Source organism: Ostrea edulis, chromosome 10, assembly GCF_947568905.1.
Source record: "Ostrea edulis chromosome 10, xbOstEdul1.1, whole genome shotgun sequence".
Lineage (NCBI taxonomy): Eukaryota > Metazoa > Mollusca > Bivalvia > Ostreida > Ostreidae > Ostrea > Ostrea edulis.
The window spans coordinates 33,637,425-33,659,947 of NC_079173.1; the positions used below are offsets into that span (position 1 = coordinate 33,637,425).

Sequence of the window (22,523 nt, forward strand, 5' to 3'; positions counted from 1 at the left end):
ATATCATGACAGTAGTTTTATTTCACGTGTATATCATGGCAGTAGTTTTATTTCACGTGTATATCATGGCAGTAGTTTTATTTCACGTGTATATCATGGCAGTAGTTTTATTTTACGTGTATAACATGACAGTAGTTTTATTTTACGTGTATAACATGACAGTAGTTTTATTTTACGTGCATATCACGACAGTAGTTTTATTTTACGTGGATATAATGGCAGTAGTTTTATTTTACGTGTATATCATGACAGTAGTTTTATTTTACATGCATATCATGACAGTAGTTTTATTTTACGTGTATAACATGACAGTAGTTTTATTTTACGTGTATAACATGACAGTAGTTTTATTTTACGTGTATAACATGACAGTAGTTTTATTTTACGTGTATATCATGACAGTAGTTTTATTTTACGTGTATATCATGGCAGTAGTTTTATTTCACGTGTATAACATGACAGTAGTTTTATTTTACGTGTATAACATGACAGTAGTTTTACTCTATGTGAACTAGTCATAGAATTAATGGACCTTTGAAGCTGTCTTAACATACATGTGTGAACACACATCAGTAAATAACCAAGGTCGGAAGCTTAAAATGGTGGTGATTCAACTCGCTTAATTACAGGCCTAAGTTCTGCAAGAAATAAAACTTAATTTATCTTTTCCTGAAAAAAAAAATGCCACACTAAACTCATTGAAACACACATGGGTCAACTGAGTAAATGTACACACATTACATTACACACAGGTGAAATATTGAATAGAGCACATATAAATTACAAGACTCGCATGTCAAAAACCAAAACGGTATGTCGTCGATACAAGATACGTGGGAGGAAATGACTTTATCAGGTAGTCGTTGTCCTGTGTGGAGGGGATTATTTATCAGGTAGTCGTTGTCCTGTATGGAGGGGATTATTCATGGAGCTTGGTGTATACCTCTGGATAAGATAGGACAAGACTGACAGCTGAAGACAGCTGTATATCGCGACACAAAGGACGAACATGATATTTGTATCCCTGGGATTCTGTGTAACAGTATTCATGACATTCAGCACTGGCCACTGTAAGTAATCTGTTCATGACATTCAGCACTGGCTACTGTAAGTAATCTGTTAATACATTCTACAGAACCATTTTTTTTTACGGTTAATACTCAAATAAGTAAACTTCTTACCGGAAGGGGATATTTACATTATACAGTACATATATCTAAAAAAAAATATGTATCTACCAATCTAAAAATCCGTTGCCATAAATTGCTAATGTACAGGGGGAGGGGCAACCATTTCAATGTTGAGAGAGGAGACTGGCATACATTGGAAATGAATAATCATTTGATAATAAATTTGATTTCTATACTGTCAGAACAGAAAATATACATTCTGATTTCTTCTTACTTTCTTTCCGTGTAGAGTAATAAATTAAAACCACGAAAAACTGCAGCTTTTTTGTAGTCGGGCATTATAAGATGGAGCTAGTCGATCTATTTCCAATAATTTCCGTATCCCCCCTCCTCTTCCGAAGAAGAGGAGACATACTGGTTTACTTTTCCTTATTTGGAGATAATTCAACATACATTGTATAATGAAAAGGCAATCAGCGTTATGTGGCGTTGTTGTTCAGAATCGAGTCTGGTCTTACATCCGGTTTACCTTTACCTTTACAGGTGACAGTTGCTCCGATAATAATCACCTGCAGGAAGGAACCACATCCAGCCTAGAATTCTCTAACATGACGCTCACGAACGAAACGTGTAACTACGAGATCGTTGCCCCAATTGGTCAGCAAGTAGAAGTTTTGTTTGATGTCAACTTTCACGATCAAATTCAGTGTACACCAACGTCGAAACCGACTTCCGGAATATTCATATCATACACGGAGAGTGATGACGACATGTATTATGACGTTCTTTGCGATAACAAGTCGTCCTATGTGGTGCGGTCTGTGGGAAGAAGGCTGTTTGTGAAATTGGTGATAAATAACACCCCTTTCTTATATCGAGGGAATTATTATTATGGTACAGTGATATATCAACATCCAAATATCTATTTCAAAAGTGGTATAGTGAGAGAGTAACATTCAAATATCCACTTTAAGTGGTATCATAGCGATATCTCAACATCCAGATATCAAGGGAATTATTTACGATCATGCAGTAGTATCTGATCATCCAAATACTTTGAAATATCTTGTACAACATATGAAATTGTAGACACATTAGCCAAAGTTTAGTTTTGTCCCTTGGACCACCATCTTTGAAGGTTGTTGGTCTGTAACCTTGGTAACTTCATGCTATCAAATACTGGTTGGTTGGTTGTGTGTTATTTAACGTCCCACTCGAGATTTTTTCACTCATATGAAGGCGTCACCATTCCCGGTGAAGGGCTGCAAAATTTAGGCTATGCTCGGTGCTTACGGCTTTTGAGCAGGGAGGGATCTTTATCGTGCCATACCTGCTGTGACACGGGGCCTCGGTTTTTGTGGTCTCATCCGAAGGACCGCCCCATTTAATCGCCTCTAACGACAAGCAAGGGGTACTGAGGACCTATTCTAACCCGGATCCCCACGGAAGGATCAAATATTGAATGTCGATTTTGTTGATATTGTCATATAAGGAAACTCATTGGCAAATGTAAATATTGTGGCTCATAAAATAACAGTATGTATTCTACATGTAAAAAAAAATATCCATGTTTTATTGTAATCGCATGATTTCAAAAATGATTTTTAATAGTCATCTACTTTTACAGTTAAACCAACGAATTGTGTCCTGTTCGAATGTCTAAACGGGGGAACATGCATAGTTATGAACGGTCAGCGCTTCTGTGTCTGTCCATCCGGCCTATCAGGACCGACTTGTGCCAAATGTGCCAATCTCACGTGTTACAATGGTGGCTCGTGTATCTCGCCTCTAAACACAGAACCATATTGTGTGTGTGATATCAGTTTCGAAGGAAGATTCTGTGAAAGAAACAAAAACCCATGCCTCTCAAATCCATGCGAGTTCGGCAGTTGTGAAATATTGACATCGAGGGATGTAGTGGCGCCTTCTGATTCTGACATGGCAGCATATTACAAGATAGTGAACAACTACAGGATGATGAACAATGACAATATATCCAGCTCAACGCAGAAATTTCAAGATGAATCAGAAGAGAGAAAGGAAGACTGGAGATGCAGGTGTTATCCGGGCTACACTGGAGTGAAATGTGACCACAACGTAAACGAGTGTAATTCGAATCCCTGCCTACAGGGACAAGAGTGTATTGACGGTGTGAACGACTACCAGTGTACCTGCGGTTCGTGTGTGTTCGGGTTATGTGTTCTGGAAACAGACGGTGTGAACTGTCGCTGTTTTCCTGGATTCGCAGGAACCAACTGTACGCAGAATATCAACGAATGCAAAGATAACCCATGCGTGCACGGAGATTGTGTGGATTTCATCAACGGATATGGTTGTACTTGTTATGAAAATTACGAAGGCAGAACGTGTAATATCTCACTGAATGAAAACGCTGAGCAACACAACGAAACGGGAACGTGTACCAAATCTAGACGCACGTGTGAACACGGTTTGTGTGTGGGACAAGAGCCAGGCGCGGTGTGCGAGTGTTACATGGGCTTTACAGGAAAGAGATGCAACGTTCCAACAACTTTCCTGGCTTCAGAAAACACCACATTTCTATCACAACACCACAGGTGCTTTGGACGGGAGGACCTCGTGGAGGTTTGCCATTGTGTGTCATCGATCTGTGTGAGTAACGAAACCGAACTCCATAATACGACGGTTTGCAACACCCTCCCGTTTCTTTATTCACTGAAGAGATTCTGTTCTGCAGAAAATGTGTCGTCCCTGTGTGTTTCTGTAGTGGACATTAACACTATACCAATAGTACAGTTTATCTGTGATCGCAAGCAAAAGATGATTCAAATACCACCAGATAGCGCCCACGTGACATATCTAGTTCCCACGCGCGAGAAAACTCCCACGCATTATTTCCACACCTATATACTCCGGTGTACATTTCAAAATACGAAGAATACGGTGAATATTGAGTTGCGTGAAGAAGAAATACCATTGGTAACCGCTCTTCCGCTTTATCTTCATCCGCCATGTTACATAAATGACAATGCCAATTTGTTGGCTTCCAATTGGTCACTTGCAAAACTGTCACTGCTTTTCAATTTGACAAGAATTCCGGATTACTTTCAGTCTGTCTGTTTTGAGATTACAATATTAAATGATTCAAAGTCGGAAGTCTTAAATACTTGGATTAATTCTAACACTCAAATTCGAACCTACTCGCTTTTGATAAAGGAGACGTTTCTCTTGTTTGACAATGACACTCAATTGCTGGAGTCGGACAATGTAGGGCAAGTCACGTATACATGTGACAGGAGATGTGACGACAGTTTTTGCAGGCAAAAGATGTGTGAATCGAAAAGTGTATACGAATCCATGGAATATGAATCAGGGACCTACTATTCTAATGACAACAGAAACAGCTTTTGTCGGTGTTCAGTCGATGAAACAGAGAATAGGTGCAACACAACACACGGTATCTTGAAAACTTTTATTTACATGTATACGATAATGGCGTGCAATTGTTTTCCTACAGTCCCTGAAACATTTTATTACGGTTGTTTTGGTGCGTTTACTCCGCCCACTCAAGTTCAGCATTTGTTCAATTTTCTTCACCAATGCATTCTCCATGTTTACACTAACATCAGCGGACACACAAAAAGTCTGAAGAAAAATAATCTCTATCTGTTTTTAAAACCAAAATTGAATTATATGGATAGAAAAATCATTCTGGCGTCGTCCATTTTTAGGTCACCATGGGGTCACTTGGAGTAGTAGAGCGATTCAGAGACTATCATAGAGGAATAAGCTCAGTCAGAATGGTAGAGATGAAAGCATTCCATGGAAAGATATTTTATTTTGACTGTATATATTTAATAGGTGATGATGGAAATCAGGAGATACAAACGACATCGTACACCGTTATGTACATACTTATAGCAGCGGCCATTCTAATGACGTTGTTAATTCCTGGATCCGCCTGTTTGTGCTTCAAAAGATCTAGACAAAGGCATGTATACCTGCTGATTATAAAATGTACTGAAAAGATCCAGACAAAGGCATGTATACCTGCTGATTATAAAATGTACTGAAGTTTCCATCACTGATTTGATATTTCACTGATTTAAATCTTTATTTCATAGATCTGGCCCAGATTTCTCAAAATTAAAAACTTGGACTTAGGTCTGAGATTTTACTCAGATTTTGACTGCTCAAATAAACGAAAACTCCAACATAAGATTTAGGTTTTTCTCGAGAAATCCAAGCCTTGTTTCATAGATAATTTGTTTTCTTAATGGAGTTTATAGCGTGTTGTGAATTTTCATTGGACAATTGGAATGCACGTGCAATACCTCATGATCATCTGACGTTATTGTATTACTTCTCTAAGAAGTTATAATTTGGAGTGTACAGGGAGTTAAACCTAATAGTGTAATTGTATTGAAATACAATCCGCGTGCATCCCTTATTCGATAAAGAATATATTATCTATTCAATAGCCTTAAAGTACATGTAGGTCATGGTGCACCAATTAAGCTGAAATGCAAACTGAATCTGTATTTCTCTGAGAGGAAGGTTGTGACTATTTTTCAGGCAATGCGTTTAAATCTGGAAAACTATCTGCCTTGCTTTTAGTCTTAAAGTTGGTCACGGTGCATCAATCCAGCTGAAATGCAAACTGAACTTGTATTCCTCCGAGAGGTAGCTTGTGACAAAATTTTAGGACCGTATCTGTATCCGAACTGTTAGACCTACTCCTATAATGTAGCCCTAAAGTAGGTCACGGTGCACCAATCCACTCACTCTTACACTTCTTGAGGAAGTAATTGTGATCATTTCAACGCTGTACAACACTGTACATACATCTGTTACGGAAAAAAGTCTGGAAAACACAACCTCATACATCTGTTACGGAAAAAAGTCTGGAAAACACAACCTCGGACGGCCACACGGACGGACGGCCACACGAACGGACGGACCAATCCAGCTGAAATGCAAACTGGTCTTGTATTCCTCCAAGAGGAAACTTGAGGCTAAACTGAGAAATATCTGTATACGTAATGAACAAAAGTCCGGGAAACTGTTTGAATTTTTTTTTTTTTATAGCCCTAACGAAGGTCTGGGTGCATCAATCCAGCTGAAATGCGAACTCACTCTTACGCTTTTTGAGGGAGAAATTGTGACCAAATTTCAACACTATATACATCCGTTATGGAAAATATGACCTCGGACGGACAGTACCACAACAAAATACGGACAGTCTGATGGCGGGCGTATTAAATACTATTTCTTAAATGTAATAGATTTCAATCATGTTGTGCAAAATAAACGAAATATGTCAATGTAATGTGATGTCAAAGCATATCTATGTGAGAAAAGTCCCAGTGACGTCACACACTCTATCGCAAGTATCAGGAATTACCCCTGGCTTGTTTAAACAAATGTAGGCAATCAAAATGCGACATTCTTAAAATCCTATCTACATATTTCATTTCATTTATTCCCTCAAACCATTCATACAATGTTGAATAAAAATATAGATCAGTATTTAAACAACATTGTCAAGGGTATAAGTATATAACTAATACATGCACAAATTAATGCACACAAGTTCATAAATACTCATTAACGCACGCACGTTCATAAGCACACATTAACGCACGCACGTTCATAAGCACACATTAACGCACGCACGTTCATAAGCACACATTAACGCACGGACGTTCATAAGCACACATTAACGCACGGACGTTCATAAGCACACATTAACGCACGCACGTTCATAAGCACACATTAACGCACGGACGTTCATAAGCACACATTAACGCACGCACGTTCATAAGCACACATTAACGCACGCACGTACATAAGCACACATTAACGCACGCACGTTCATAAGCACACATTAACGCACGCACGTACATAAGCACACATTAACGCACGCACGTTCATAAGCACACATTAACGCACGCACGTACATAAGCACACATTAACGCACGCACGTTCATAAGCACACATTAACGCACGGACGTTCATAAGCACACATTAACGCACGCACGTTCATAAGCACACATTAACGCACGCACGTTCATAAGCACACATTAACGCACGGACGTTCATAAGCACACATTAACGCACGCACGTTCATAAGCACACATTAACGCACGGACGTTCATAAGCACACATTAACGCACGCACGTTCATAAGCACACATTAACGCACGGACGTTCATAAGCACACATTAACTCACGGACGTTCATAAGCACACATTAACGCACGCACGTTCATAAGCACACATTAACGCAAGCACGTTCATAAGCACACATTAACGCACGCACGTTCATAAGCACACATTAACGCACGGACGTTCATAAGCACACATTAACGCACGTTCATAAGCACACATTAACGCACGCACGTACATAAGCACACATTAACGCACGTTCATAAGCACACATTAACGCACGCACGTACATAAGCACACATTAACGCACGTTCATAAGCACACATTAACGCACGCACGTACGTAAGCACACATTAACGCACGTTCATAAGCACACATTAACGCACGCACGTACATAAGCACACATTAACGCACGCACGTTCATAAGCACACATTAACGCACGCACGTACATAAGCACACATTAACGCACGTTCATAAGCACACATTAACGCACGCACGTTCATAAGCACACATTAACGCACGCACATTCATAAGCACAGAGTTGAGGAGGAGGACGTAATGCACAGTTTTGGGAGTTAAATAGATATACGTCGTAGATGAAGGGTAGCAGACTAACTCCAGGATTTTAGAGAGTTGATATTCTAAAGTTTGATATTTCATTAATTCTCTTACTAGTTTGGTGTGAAGCAGAATATCATTGTAATTACAGAGAAGGTCAAAGCTCAATATTAAAAAAAAAACAAACCCGAAATATCATGAGGTATCTTGATAACTGCAATATTAAGGTAGACTTTTAAACAATACGGAAACCTCACTGTTACGGCCGTTGGTTGGTTATGTATTGTTTAACGTCCCACTCGAGAATCTTTCACTTATATGGAGACCACACCATAGCCGGTGAAGAAGGTATATGCTCGGCGCTTACGGTCTTTCAGCAGCGAGAGATCCTTATCATGCCACTCCTGCTGTGACACAGGGCCTCGATTTTTGCGGTCTAATCCGAAGGACCGCCCCATTTAGTCGCCCCTCACGACAAGCAAAGGGTAATGAGGACCTATTCTAACCACACGCCGTAAGCGCCATGTGTAGTCAACATTTCTGGCACTTCGCCTACCCCTGGTGAATTTCTGTGAGTGTGGATTCTCAAACGGGACGTATATCTAGTAACAAGAAAATAAAGGTAAAGGAATCTGATGAGAAAGGTCACAACACAAATTTCATTGACATGAGCAGGACCCATGCTTTATTTGAACTCCATGCAATGTGGACGGCTTTAAACAAATGTCACAGAAATATAGCATTTATATGGAGTCTAACGCATGTTTCTTTTACAGGGGTCATGTCGAGTTTCCACAATTACTGTACATTCCTAAAACTTTCTCCGAAAACACCACAACTGAGGAAATTCGAAATACAGAACCAATTCGGACTACTAAATTGATGACTTCACGGGATATCTTCATGACGAACAAGAAAACGTGAGAACTTGTACATGTTAACACCCATTGAGTCTCGTCAATATATATCATAACGCTCTTAATGTGCGAGTCTCAGTCAAATTTGAACCTGGCAGACTACATGTTAGAGTATTGTCTTGTCCCATGAAAAAGGACTTCGCAAACTAGAACACCCCTTCGCAACAACCAAGAAGTGCTCTCTTGTTCCTTCTTTGAAATAGCATTTCTACATGAGTAATTAAAATTCTATACATGTACCAAGCGCATTCAGTCTTGCAAACCAAAAGTTTCAGACATTCCAACCCTAACAGATAAGTTTTCACGTATGACTTTCTAAACCAATTTTACAAAACAACTTATACGACATTAAATTGTATTACATAGTTATTACTTTGAATGAATGAAGTAAAACTTTTCTAAGGCTTAACATTCAACATTTTTAAAAATATATTTTTCATTTGGAGTGAATGATCTTACAATAAACTGGAAAATTCCAGTATGTAAAGTTGGTCGTAAGTCGCAAGTTCTTTTGTAAAACGCGCCCCGGGCAGGGTATTTATGCAATTAATGAACCATTCCCGAAAAATCGATGTGGCTCATATAGTATGCTCTCGGAATTTCCTTTTCATGACCTTGAATCTTACATTTCACCTTGAAAACCAATATTAAGTATGCTATGCGAAAAAAGAAGACTGAATCCAACAATGAGCGTAACATACACTACACTAACAATGAACGTAACATACACTACACTAACAATGAGCGTAACATACACTACACTAACAATGAACGTAACATACACTACACTAACAATGAGCGTAACATACACTACACTAACAATGAGCGTAACATACACTACACTAACAATGAGCGTAACATACACTACACTAACAATGAACGTAACATACACTACACTAACAATGAGCGTAACATACACTACACTGCTGTGGTAGACGGAGGATAAAGGTACACGCACAAGGCAAAACAGATATTTTAATCATTGGGTCAATTGCTGTCTGATGTGTTTCATACCGATTGTTAGGCCGTTCTTGGCACACTCATTTTGACTACGGATTACTCCGTTTGCCTGATCAACATATAGGGCTCACGGCGGATGTGACCGGTCGACGGGATGCTTACTCCTCCAAAGCACCTGATCCCACCTCCGGTGTGTCCAGTGGTCCGTGTTTGCCCTACTATCTATTTTGTATTGCTTATAGGAGTTATGAGATTGATCAGTCTTCGTTATCTTTACCTTTCATATAAACATGGAGATTACTGAAATTCATTGGAGATTGTTTTCCGCTTGCCAAAAGAGCTTGAAAATGTGTGATGGGAAGGGTTCTTTATGTCGTCCCCGCCCACCATTGACACGCACTTCCGTTGATACTTAATAATGACTGGCGCTTTGTCGATACGTATGTTACGCGCCTTAGGTTTCACACAGGTGCTGCTTTGTTTCAAATTTAATGAACTTGTCCAAACGACTTTGAGCATTCCTTAGAATGGGTCAAATAATGTACTCGTGACATAGTTAGTACGATTACTTAGTATTACTTCTCATTTATAAGGACCATGCTCTGATACGCGTTATTGTGAAATTTTAGGCTGTTCCAGGTAGATGGAGTGGAGACAGGAAAAAGTGAGGCGTGACGAACCTGGGAATCACGTGACGACCTGGAAATCACGTGACGAACCTGGAAATCATGTGTTAGATTTTTAACCTCCACAGCGAATGCGCCAATAATGAACGTTTTTCTGCACGATATGTCTCAACATTTAGCAAATGACCGTGCAGTTGTTTTAAAAGAGTGAAAGTCGTTTATGATCTTCTCTCTATTGCCTTCCAGCCATTGTGTATAACACAGCTAATTGTGCTAAGTTAAATAAAGGTTAACAATTTAACGTCAGCCGAGTTTATAAATACATTTTTTTCTTCACTTTGATTACCATATTTAACAATTACAACGGAAACCCTTAATGTTACCATGATACATCAAAAGAAGATAAGATAACTCTAATTCTATGCCCTACTTTTGCAAATATAATCTGCTACAATTGTACGAGTTCTCTCTCTTATCACAGGAACAGTAAACCAATACCACGTATTATAATACACCGACTAAAAAGTCTCGTCAAGATCGCTCTTTAGACATAGATCGACATCTAAGAATGACCTCCAAGGCCAGTCCGTGAATACAGCGCGAGAAGGCTCTTATCCTCATCTACAAGGTCGGGTACCAAACAAATGGTTCATTACGTGTTTTGGGCTGTATCACTGAAATCCGACGTCCGATGAACAAGCGACAATGTGTACTTTATCGTTAAGGTAACACAAACATCGGAGAGGTTGTTAAAAATGTGAATGCATTGTATCAGAATTATTTTCATAGATAAATTTACATAGGATCAAACGTTCCAAAGATGAAGAGAGAGAGAGAGCCCTGTAATGTTCATGGAAAAGCTTTTAACAGACACTGATCAACGATAACTATTTTGGAATTATTCGGAATTCTCAGATGAAATCGTAATTATTTCAGCAGGGCCGTAAATTACATGGAGGCGGAGGAGGCAGCTGCCTCCTCCAACTTTTGAGCCAAAAAAAATTAAAATTTAAAGTTCATTAGAATTTATGTTGTTTCCAATAACTAAGAACATGATACCTCCCTTAAAAAGCATTCCAAATCTTTCTTTTAGAATGAGTTAGTCAAGTAACATCTTAGAAGGCCCTAGAATCAAGGATTTTGCACGAAACGTGTTCAGTGTGCACAAAATGTGCTCAGCGTCTGGGCGGCCCCCAGACCCCCGCCTAATTTCCTGCCTCCTCCAAATTGAAGGTTAATTTACGGCCCTGTTCAGCCGAAAGATTGGATTCTTTCGTAGCTGACTGTCGTGCAAAATCCCTCGTCAGTATTTTTAAAGCTTTTCTGTAGCCAACTTTCATACAAACGTCAAGAGATTTAGCGATGTCTTTGACCGACATTAAAACAGAAACAAAGACACTTTATTTCTATATTCGAAGAATTAACATTTAGACGTACCAAAGAACTGGTAATTGTAAAATAATGTTTTATATGTATGTAAACCTAAAACGTTAAAATAGGTAGTGATTGCTCCCTCGCAATAATATATTATGTCTTAGCAGATCGATGTAAACATTAAAGTGTAAGGCATAAGCTTATTCAAGATGACGAGCAGTCTTATCAAAATCTAACAGGTTCGCTATTTATGGTTTATTGGACGGAGGTGAGGATTGGTTTTGATTTAGAATTCTGGTTCAATAGTTTGAAAAATGTTAGTCAAAGAAGTTTTGCTTTCCATATATGAAAACAATGGTTGAATGGTACAACATTAATTGATTAACCTCGATGAATCCGAATTATTGTCCTCCGTTGCTTTTCAGGCAAAAGTTCGTCCGTTCAATGTCCATACTTAGTTATTGGTTTTTTTGTTGTTTTTTTTACGTCCATCGAGAATTTTTCACTCATACTGAGACGTCACCAGCTGTAGGTGAAGTACCACAAATCTAGACCTATGCTTAGCGCTCAGGGTCGTAGCAGCGAGGGTTCTTTATCTGTTAATAATAATTCGAAAGACATACATCTAATAGCATTATAAGAAAATTGAGCATGCACAATAATTACAACAAAGCTGAAAATACACGACCAATTCTTACAAAGGTATTTACCAGATGTAAATACGATAGTATAATGATAGTAAAAAAGAAGAAAGACGATACAAATGACATATTATAGACTGTTCTTAGTTCAAGAGCTTTACAAATAAATTTTTCTAAGTTACAAATCATGCCAACACCTGCCGCGACACGGGATCTCCCGTTTTTAAGGTCATATCCAAAAGACCCGTGATTCCCAAGTGTTTGGCGAGGGAGCAATCACTACCTATTTTAACGTTTTAAGTTTAACGTGGCCATACGTGTCATACGATCGGTGTTCGAACTCACGCACGCGCTACCACTGAGCAGTGCAGTCTGGTTTAACGAGTTTTTTTTATGCCCCCCCCCTTCAAAGTTGGTTTGCACCTGTCGGTCGGTCGGTTGGTAGACCACATGTTGTCCGCTCAATATCTTGAGAACCAATTCACTTCATGATAATGATATTTCATATGTAGGTTGGTTATGAGTAGAAGAGGACCCCTATTGTTTTTCAGGACAAAAGGTCAAGGGTCAATCTAGTCTGGACATAGGAATATAATGTCCGTTCAATATCTTGAGAACCCTTTGCTTGACAGATATCAAACTTGGTACACTGGTACATCTAAAGGAGAAGATGATCCCTATTGATTTTGAGGTCACATGTTTAAAGGTCAAGGGTCAAACTGGACATAGGAATATACTGTTCGTTCAATATCTTGAGAACCTTTTGCTTGACAGACATCAAACTTAGTACAGTGGTGTATATTCAGGAGAAGATGACTCCTATTGATTTTGAGGTCACGTGGTCAAAGGTCAAGAATCAAACTGGACATAGTAATATACTGTCCACTCAATATCTTGATAACCCTTTTGTTTGACAGACATCAAACTTAGTACACTGGTTCATCTTGAGGAGAAGATGACCCATATTGATTTTGAGGTCAAAAGTCAATTGTTGAACTGGACATAGTAATATATTGTCTCCTATATTTTAAGAATTATTTGCTTGATTGACACCAAACTTGGTACACTGGTACAGCATAAGGAGTAGATGACCCCTATTGATTTTTAGGTCACATGGTCAATTCACTCTTGACATAGGAAAATGCGTGTTTACCTTTTGATTATTTATATGTAGAATTAAAAGAATGTTACAAGACGAGCTAAGACAGTGTATTTACCTTATTTACATAGACAAAAATACCAACTTGGATATTTGAATATGCATTGCTCGATCTAGTATTGTCTGCTCAATATTTTGAATTGATGATACTACTATCAATTAAATGATGTGTGTGTATAACCCTTTTCAATTTTGCACCATGGGGGCGTATGTGTTTTACAAACATCTCTTGTTTCAATTTCAATTCGTTATTGTCCTTGAGTTATACAACTCATCGGAATACATCTAGTACATGTACATGCATATACACAATATATCTAATTGTATAAGATAAACAACAGGTGAATGGACAGGAGAAGATAGGAGGAGAAGAAATTACAAATATACAATAATATACATGTAATCACATTATGAGATGCACAGGTTATTAGAAAAATATTATAATTACATTATTGACTTACAATGCTAAACTTCGTATTTTCACAGCTTGTACTAAGAATTTTCCCAAGTTATTGAGTTCTTTAGTATTGTCTACACTAAGGAGCTTAACTAATTTAAATAATATCAGAGAAATAATTCAACAGTGGGAGATGGACCCACGAATCCATACCCACGAATCAATTAACAATGATTGTAAACCAACAATTATTCGTGTGAGAAATTTTCGCAAGGTTCGTGAAAAACTTGTCGCGAATATTTCTCGCTGCAAAACAGTCCTTTAATGTCTTTCACATTTGTTTAAGATTATCATGGTCACGAACATTTGTAGCCTCGAAACAGCTTAGCTCTTGTTAATCGCGAAATAAAATTATCGCGATTAAAAGTTGGCTTAAAGTACCGTCGACTTTGATACGAGATTTAGAACAAATTCAAACATAATGCGTAGGAGTAAAGTGATTCCTGGTCATTATGTTCCTGAAAAGTTTGCTACGGAGGAGTCAAATTATGATCTGAAAATTATCACAATAGGAATTATTATGTAGGTGTCATGTAAACCTAATTTCTTTTCAAATCGGTACGCACCTCCGGAAATTCTAAATAAGTAGGCAGTCTACTTCCTGTATCATCCGCGGAAATGACACAAAGACCATCCAACAATCCAAAAACGGACAATATTCCAAATTCTGTTTTCACAATTTTTATGTTTGTTTCTTTGTTTTTGGGCTACTACATACAATACAATTTAAAAATCAACAGCAATGATAATGTTAGAATTATTAGCTAGAGTAACAAAGATTCGTTATAAGTATTGGATTTCTCAGTGTTATAAATTAAACCGATATTGCTGGTTTAGCTTTGTTACTGGCAATGGAAGACACATTGCAAATACGTTGAATTCAACTGACTTTCGAGCACCTGGATCTAGATCTTCCTATATTCATTTCAAAAACAGAATCAAGTTCGCACCAATGTGAGTTCATCATTAGTTCTAGTAAGTCGGAATGCACAAAAAATGTCCTCTTCACTGATATCGCTATATATGTTGCAACTTTGTAAATGATTTTAATCCTTAGCTATGAATATATCATGTTGGATTCATTGATCGTTTTTAAAATTATCTATTGAGGATGAATTCTACACAAACATGTTTAAGATTAAGTATGAATGATGCTATAATGCTCAACAATAGTTGCGCTATAATAGCTCTAAACTTCATTGTTATTTCGGATTTCAAACATTTTGGTTGAGCATCACTGAAGAGACATTATTTGTCGAAATGCGCATCTGGTGCATCAAAATTGGTACCGTATAAGTTTTACATTATGACCCCTGGGTCGAGGCCTCTGCTGATGGACTGTTAGTCCCCGAGGGTCTCTACAGCCCAGTAGCTAAGCTTAGCTTGAAAATACGGATGTATATTTAATTGCTGTTATAAAATTTAGAAATTCATTTCAAAATTAAGGATTATTTCCCTCATGTATAGCTCTTATCCCTAGACGAATTTGACTCCACTTTTTTTTGGCACGCTGTTTTTGGCTATAATAGCTCTAAAACTTCATTATTATTTCGGATTTCAAACATTTCGGTTGAGCATTACTGAAGAGACATTATTTGTCGAAATGCGCATCTGGTGCATCAAAATTGGTACCGTATAAGTTTTACATTGCAAACAAAATGAAAAGTATTTATAAAAAGGCGAAGATAACGAACAGTGACCAATCTCATAAATTCTATAAAGAATACAAAATTACGCACACTCGTCGTTTATAGAATTAGGATGTCGTATATTATAATCAAGAATGAAGCAAAACGAAAGAAAATAGAAACTCTAAGTATAATAATGTGACATAATCATGTAGGAAAATAAAATTTAGAATTGGGAATAGAAATTGAAATGGTATAAGGTAACATGGAATTAAGAATTCCATATAGTAAAATCACAGTTACTATTAATATGAATACAAGAAGGATGCATAGAATTATGGTGGTAATTCCCTTCCATAGCCGTGAGCACTATATCTTGATCAGGCGTAGTTAAAATCAGACTGTAAAGAACGGCCTAACAATTGGTATGAAACACGTCAGGGTTGTATTATCATAACGATCATGAAATTTTGCAAAATGCTGACTATAAACGAGACTGTTGAAATCCCTGTAACATTAACTTATTTGTCAGTAGCCTGTCTCAATTTCAAAAACTTACTTTTAAAAATTGTTAGGATATAGGATTGTTGAACTTCCACTGGTGAATACTGGTCGAGTCTAGTTTGGAAAGGTTGAGCAAATGTTCACACCGAACGAGTGTCAATATTCACTAATACACGTTCAGAAACTCCCTTATCATACATGTATAGCTAAACTATTTTTCAGTTGTCTTGTGTTGATAATTTATTCATTTTCTCGTCAAGTCTAGAAACTGAAGCATTAATGTGACATTGATATGGATGTGTGGAATATCATAGTTACATGTACCTGTGTTTTTAACGTTCATGGATCAATGCTAGTGAAACGATTCAAATTGTGAATATAATTTCTAGACCTTAACTGTATATCAGGGTTGAAATCTTACAAAAATTGATCGATACTTAATATATAGAATATGAAATCCGGCTAACGGAACTTGTCAGACGATAACTAGTCCGCCATCTTCAGTGTAATAGCGTCAACTTGCACTCGGAACTTTTCGGTATACTACCTATTATTTCATGAAAAGTTGGCATTCAATAATGGCCCAGATACTCCACGCTAAAATTCTCTAAAATTTAGGAACATTCTATTACTAACAAATTAGCTATATAATAATAAGTTATTCTGGTTTGATCAGATTATCAGGTATTTTCATATATTAGCCACGTTTCTCTGAAATGACGTTGAGACATATCTTAAATTAGATGAAACACCGACCACAAAGATTTAATGTACGATGCCGTGTGATGACTGAAATATTAGACGCTTAATGATTAGGTGGCACATGGACACTAATATAACAAAATCAATAATTATCTTGTTGTCACGTGTCGAATGCCACGTTATCTAATTTTTGCAAAGATAGCAATATATAGGAAGATTGTTGTTAATTTGATTTCTAATATGATTCTCAGATCAGAAGACGTCAAATATCGTTTGCCGGGGTATCATTATTTTGTTATCATAATCATATAAAGATTTAATGTTCATTCGTTGACGTCAATTCTTCTGATGGTATGAAACAATGTGCTGGCGATCCGAAGAACTTGTGCTATTAGCGCGCGCGAGTAAAAGTTTCTTGTATTTCCATTAATTTTAGATGTGATTTTTGAGGATGACATTGTAATTTTACAATTTCCTAAAACTTTTCGTGATTGTCAGGCAACAAGTTGGAACAGATATAAAATAGTCGTATATAATTTCTTCGACATAATTGGTATAGTAGGCATTGTGACATCAACATGCATTTGAATTGTTTTGGTATGTCACCATGAATTTTAGTTAATGAGATATGTTTTTATTGGACTAATAGATCGATAATTTGTTTCTGATCAGTTCTGGAAAATCAAATTATTTTATCAAAAATTATTTTAATTATTCCTTCAAAGTGTAATTGTCAAAAAGTTTTACTTTAATGTTAAAATTTGGTTATAGGGTATTGAAACTGCACATTTAGAAAAAAAAAAGCAAATTAGAATTTCAGAATATATTTCATAAACAGTCATGTATGCACAATCAAATTCATATATACATTCTTTTATAGTAACAATTTGTTGAGCAAGGCATTAAAATTATCCCTGGCTAGACAAACACATCTATTTATGTTTTTCACGATATGTAAAGCACTGAAAATGATCATCGACACGAAGAATATTCATTTGTCAAATTTTCGGGATGACCTGTCCCTTCTTCAGGACGATAGAATATTTACATAGATATAAAAACTTGATTTTTAATCAGTGTTTGAAACAAACTAGAGTACATATACTTAACTAACGTGCATGGATTCTCCTACTGAAACAATAAATTCATAAAAGTTCAATACATCGCTGGATAATAACACAAAAGACTGAACAACAGAAGTCTGATGATTCAAATACCTCCATCAATGTAATCACTGTGTACGTTTTCAATGTAAACACTGTGTACATTATCAATGTAAACACTATGTACGTTATCAATGTAAACACTGTGTACATTATCAATGGAAACAATTATGTACATTATCAAGGGAAACACTATGTACTAAAATCGTTATAAGGGGTGTACAAAATGCATATCGTCTGCGTGGTCCGATCAGAAAAATTAGAATGATTGCGCCTGATGTTTTTTATGCTTGCGTCAAGTTGCTTTCTTGTGAGATGCTGTCAGAATGAATGTATGGTCCACGTTCATCTATTATTTTTTGTATAAAATTAGTTTTTAAAGTTATTAATTTTCCCTTAATTACATTCTTGAAAACTAAAGATTATCTAAAAGGAAAATACAGCGGGTACGCATATATTACATTTGTCGCTCGTAAAGTCTGTTAGGTGTCTATAAATAGCCCCTCGCGCATCAAGGAAATCCCAACATAATGTCCGCAACTGTCTAGGTCTGAAAGAGCGTAAAACCACGAAATACTAAGAGGTTTTTGATATCTTTATTTCTCTTTAACTCAAGTAACAAAATACACAGCTTTTTTACACAGATAAGACCACCGATGATCTCTGACCTTTGAAAGTTTGAACTGGACACGTGACTCTCACTAGATTCGTGCATTAGAATTGGCCGAGTGACAGTTGTTTTTAAAAGGTAGGGGATGTCGAAATTCGGACCACACAACTTAGAAAACATGGCGATTGAATTATAAGTAACAAAAGTGTGTGATTACAATCAGTTGGTGTATACTGAAGTACTTCGCAATATACGTTTTGGTAGCTTGTACTTGTATATAAAAGTATATCAAATTTTTATCAAACTTATTCACAATTTCTTGAATTCACGAAGCTATCTACACTGTGAATATTGCAAGTATTTTCACCGAGAGTTATTTTCCCTCTATACAGTATTGAAAAACAAATATTTATGAATATCTTTACAAAAGAAAAAGAATTTAAAAAATATTATAGCCAATGATGATTCGGCCATTGTTAACTTTGAAACATCGAATCATCAAACAAAATGTGTGCAATGAAATTCTTGACCTAAGCGTGAAAGACTTTTAGCACGTGTTAACGTAGACGATAGACCTAGATCATGGTGTTAATTGACGATACGTGAGAAACTGATGGCGTTAACATTGTTGGAGAACACATTGGGCCGTCTGGGGCCTTATACTGTAATCACCTCATGAAAATGCAATATCAAACGGTTGCTTTCTTTAATTGTTTTTAGCTTGTCAAGAACTCTTGTGGTCATCACTTGTATCTAAACACTTTCTATGTCGCAAACAAGTCGAGAGTGAATTCCATGTATGTGTCATACATGTTCACATGCAAATGTTTCATTATTAAACATTTGTATAAAAAGTGATCATTTTGCCCTCAAGTCTTTGTAAGTATACAAAATATTTCCTTAATAAAGTACTAGATATGTATAAATTGATTCCCTTAATAAAGTACTAGAGATGTCTAAATTGATTTCCTTAATAAAGTACTAGAGATGTCTAAATTGATGTATATTTCCTTAATAAAGTACTAGAGATGTCTAAATTGATGTATATTTGTAAATAATGTTTCTGTTTGTAGTTGTAAAATGTAAACTCTGTATGAGCAAGGTAGTGGAAAAATATTAACTTGATATTTTCGATCATTTGCCAGATTTTTCCATTCGTAGAAAAACAAGCTATAAAGAGTTGCAAATTAAAGACCACTTTTCTGCATTCATTCTCATGAACACGCGTAATATAGCTAAACAACATGATTAGCATTCAGACTTCTTTTTTTAATTGATACAGTACGATTAGTAAATGTTGCCGTATTTAAGCTGCATTTGTAGAGATATCGCTATAAACCACTACACACTCCACCCCTGCATAAACAAGAAATCAGACAATCCAATTAGTTTGCTAACTGGTAATCACACACTAAGTAATCAGACCGCAAGAGGTGCATCCAGCAATTTGTCTGTCTGTGACAAACATCTCTTTATTAACATTATTAATCATACTGACGAATTTACGCTGCGTAAGTTTAATACCTAGAGAGGAAAAAAATCATATCCTTGTCAAAAATACAATATCCTTTATGAAAGTGTTTTGTCAATCATCTTTAATGTGCAAGCGGAATATAAAACACTGTTTTGATTTTTACGATATACATATATGTACACCCATGATACCATAGAAAATTATAATTGTACTAACTAGTGCCACTAAAACACCCTTGATGGTGCAGGGGTTTCAACAGTCTCGTTTAAAGTCAGCATTTTGCAAATTCCATGGTCGTTATAATAATCTAGTTTGCCAATACAACCAATCATTGGTGCAAGGGTTTCAACAGTCTCGTTTAAAGTCAACATTTCACAAATTCCATGGCCGTTATAATAATCTAGTTTGCCAATACAACCAATCATTGGTGCAAGGGTTTCAACAGTCTCGTTTAAAGTCAGCATTTCGCAAATTCCATGGTTGTTATAACAATCTAGTTTGCCAATACAACCTATCATTGGGTCAAATGCTGTCTAACTTGTTTCATACCGATTGTTAGGCCGTTCTTGGTACACTGGTTTTGACTACGGATTACTCCGTTTACCTGATCAAGATATAGTGCTCACGGCGGGTGTGACCGGTCAACAGGGGATGTTTACTCCTCCTAGGCACCTGATCCCACCTCTGGTATCTTCATCTTTATAGGAGTTATGAGATTGATCACTGTTTGTTATCTTCACCTTTATAGGAGTTATGAGATTGATCACTGTTTGTTATCTTCACCTTTATAGGAGTTATAAGATTGATCACTGTTATCTTCACCTTTATAGGAGTTATGAGATTGATCACTGTTCGTTATCTTCACCTTTTTAGGAGTTATGAGATTGATCACTGTTCGTTATCTTCACCTTTATAGGAGTTATGAGATTGATCACTGTTCGTTATCTTCACCTTTATAGGAGTTGTCAGATTGATCATTGTTATCTTCACCTTTCATACAGCAGAAATTTAACAACAAAGCATCAGAAGTCAGCTAGAACAAACACAAGCTCTTGATAATTTCTTTCAATACTTTAGAATGGTTAAAATGAAAGGTTTCATGGATAATTGTTATAATTTTGTACCTGGGGATCTTGGCACTTAGACGATATATCATATACATACGATCTGTAAAACCCTGGGGTGCATTTTACAAAAGAACTTACGACTTACGACCAACTTTACATATCGGATTTCTCCAGCTTATTGTAAGATAATTCACTCCAATGTAAAATAGTGAAGAATTAATGTTGAAAATTAAGTTTCAGAAACGTTTTAAAACTGTGTAATACAATTTAAGACTTGCGACTTTGTCGTAGGTTGTTTTGTAAAACGGGTCCCAGTACTTTGATCAAGAATTGATTTTTAGCGTGTTCTATCCTTTTGTGTCCTTTGTAAAAGCTGATATCAACCACTCGGATATACGTGTACTCAGATTCGTTTACTATGGTAGTAAATGCAATCTTTAATGACAACTTCAAAATAAGAACGAAATTCTGCAATGCGAATCAGAATTAAGAAATAAATTTCATTTTTGGAAGTTCATGAGAGTACGAACTGTGACGCTTCACGCCAGCATACTTCATGAACTGCGACAATGCCGGCGTGAACCTGCAACCTATCCACGAAACGGATTTAGTATAAAATTTACAAATCTCATTTCTTCTTTTATTGTAACTGAAAAACATCTTTCAAAATTATACCCAACATTTATTAGGTCTACACTTAAATATGCTGCATGGGGGTTGCGACTCAACTGAATTTGAATCAAACAACATGGGGGGTGCTTGGAAACCCTGACTTCAGGATATTTGCATATTAATATGATTTAGTATCGATCTGTTACTAGTAAAAAAAAAATAAATTCAAATTTCCTACATATTATCATGTAAAATTTGACGCCCTATTGAAGTCAACTCTAGGCAAATATAAACCTGCACTACACTGACATGCTTGCATTTCACTATATCTAATCAGTGGTCCTTGTTAAGAAAATTCTCAAAGCTTACACATAGTCTCATAAGTTCATAACACAGTGTCTGAGCTACTGAATTTTTGAACAATTTTACCGTCCTTCACTTTTATTTCCTCGTTGGAGTCATTGAGGGACCATCTTATAAAACATCAGAGTCTGGGAACGGATCAGCGTTTGTGTAATAAGGTTCCATCGTTGCGTGAAGGTCTCTACAATTTCGACTGCAATGTCTGTTGTCAATCTCAACAATGCGTGAGCACTTTCCAGTGTTTTCTACGCAAGTTCCATAACGCCATTTTTCTCTGGGCCTGTGTTTAGATTTCATTCACACCGGTTGTCCTATATTCAGGTGTGGAAGTTGTTTTGCATAGTTGTCAAGGATTTTGTAAACAAATGCAGCACGTGCAAGTTTGAACGGAAACAGCAGGAAAAACTGTTGATGACTCAAGGTATCCCATAG

General features: G+C 36.7%; 1 protein-coding gene across 2 annotated transcripts; it reads left to right on the plus strand.

Moving 5' to 3' along the window:
• Positions 1-1,080: 1,080 nt before the first annotated feature.
• LOC125665852 (uncharacterized) lies at positions 1,081-10,796 on the plus strand. 2 transcript variants are annotated; one of them, XM_048898760.2, is made up of 5 exons: positions 1,081-2,024; positions 2,758-4,566; positions 4,971-5,100; positions 8,611-8,754; positions 10,341-10,796. In XM_048898760.2, the coding sequence occupies exons 1-5, from the start codon at positions 1,592-1,594 to the stop codon at positions 10,384-10,386; spliced, it is 2,562 nt and encodes an 853-aa protein (XP_048754717.2). In that variant the 5' UTR covers positions 1,081-1,591; the 3' UTR covers positions 10,387-10,796. The 2 variants fall into 2 exon arrangements, with proteins under 2 accessions (XP_048754717.2, XP_048754718.2); XM_048898761.2 differs by having other exon boundaries at positions 1,896-2,639.
• The last annotated feature ends 11,727 nt before the right edge of the window (positions 10,797-22,523 follow it).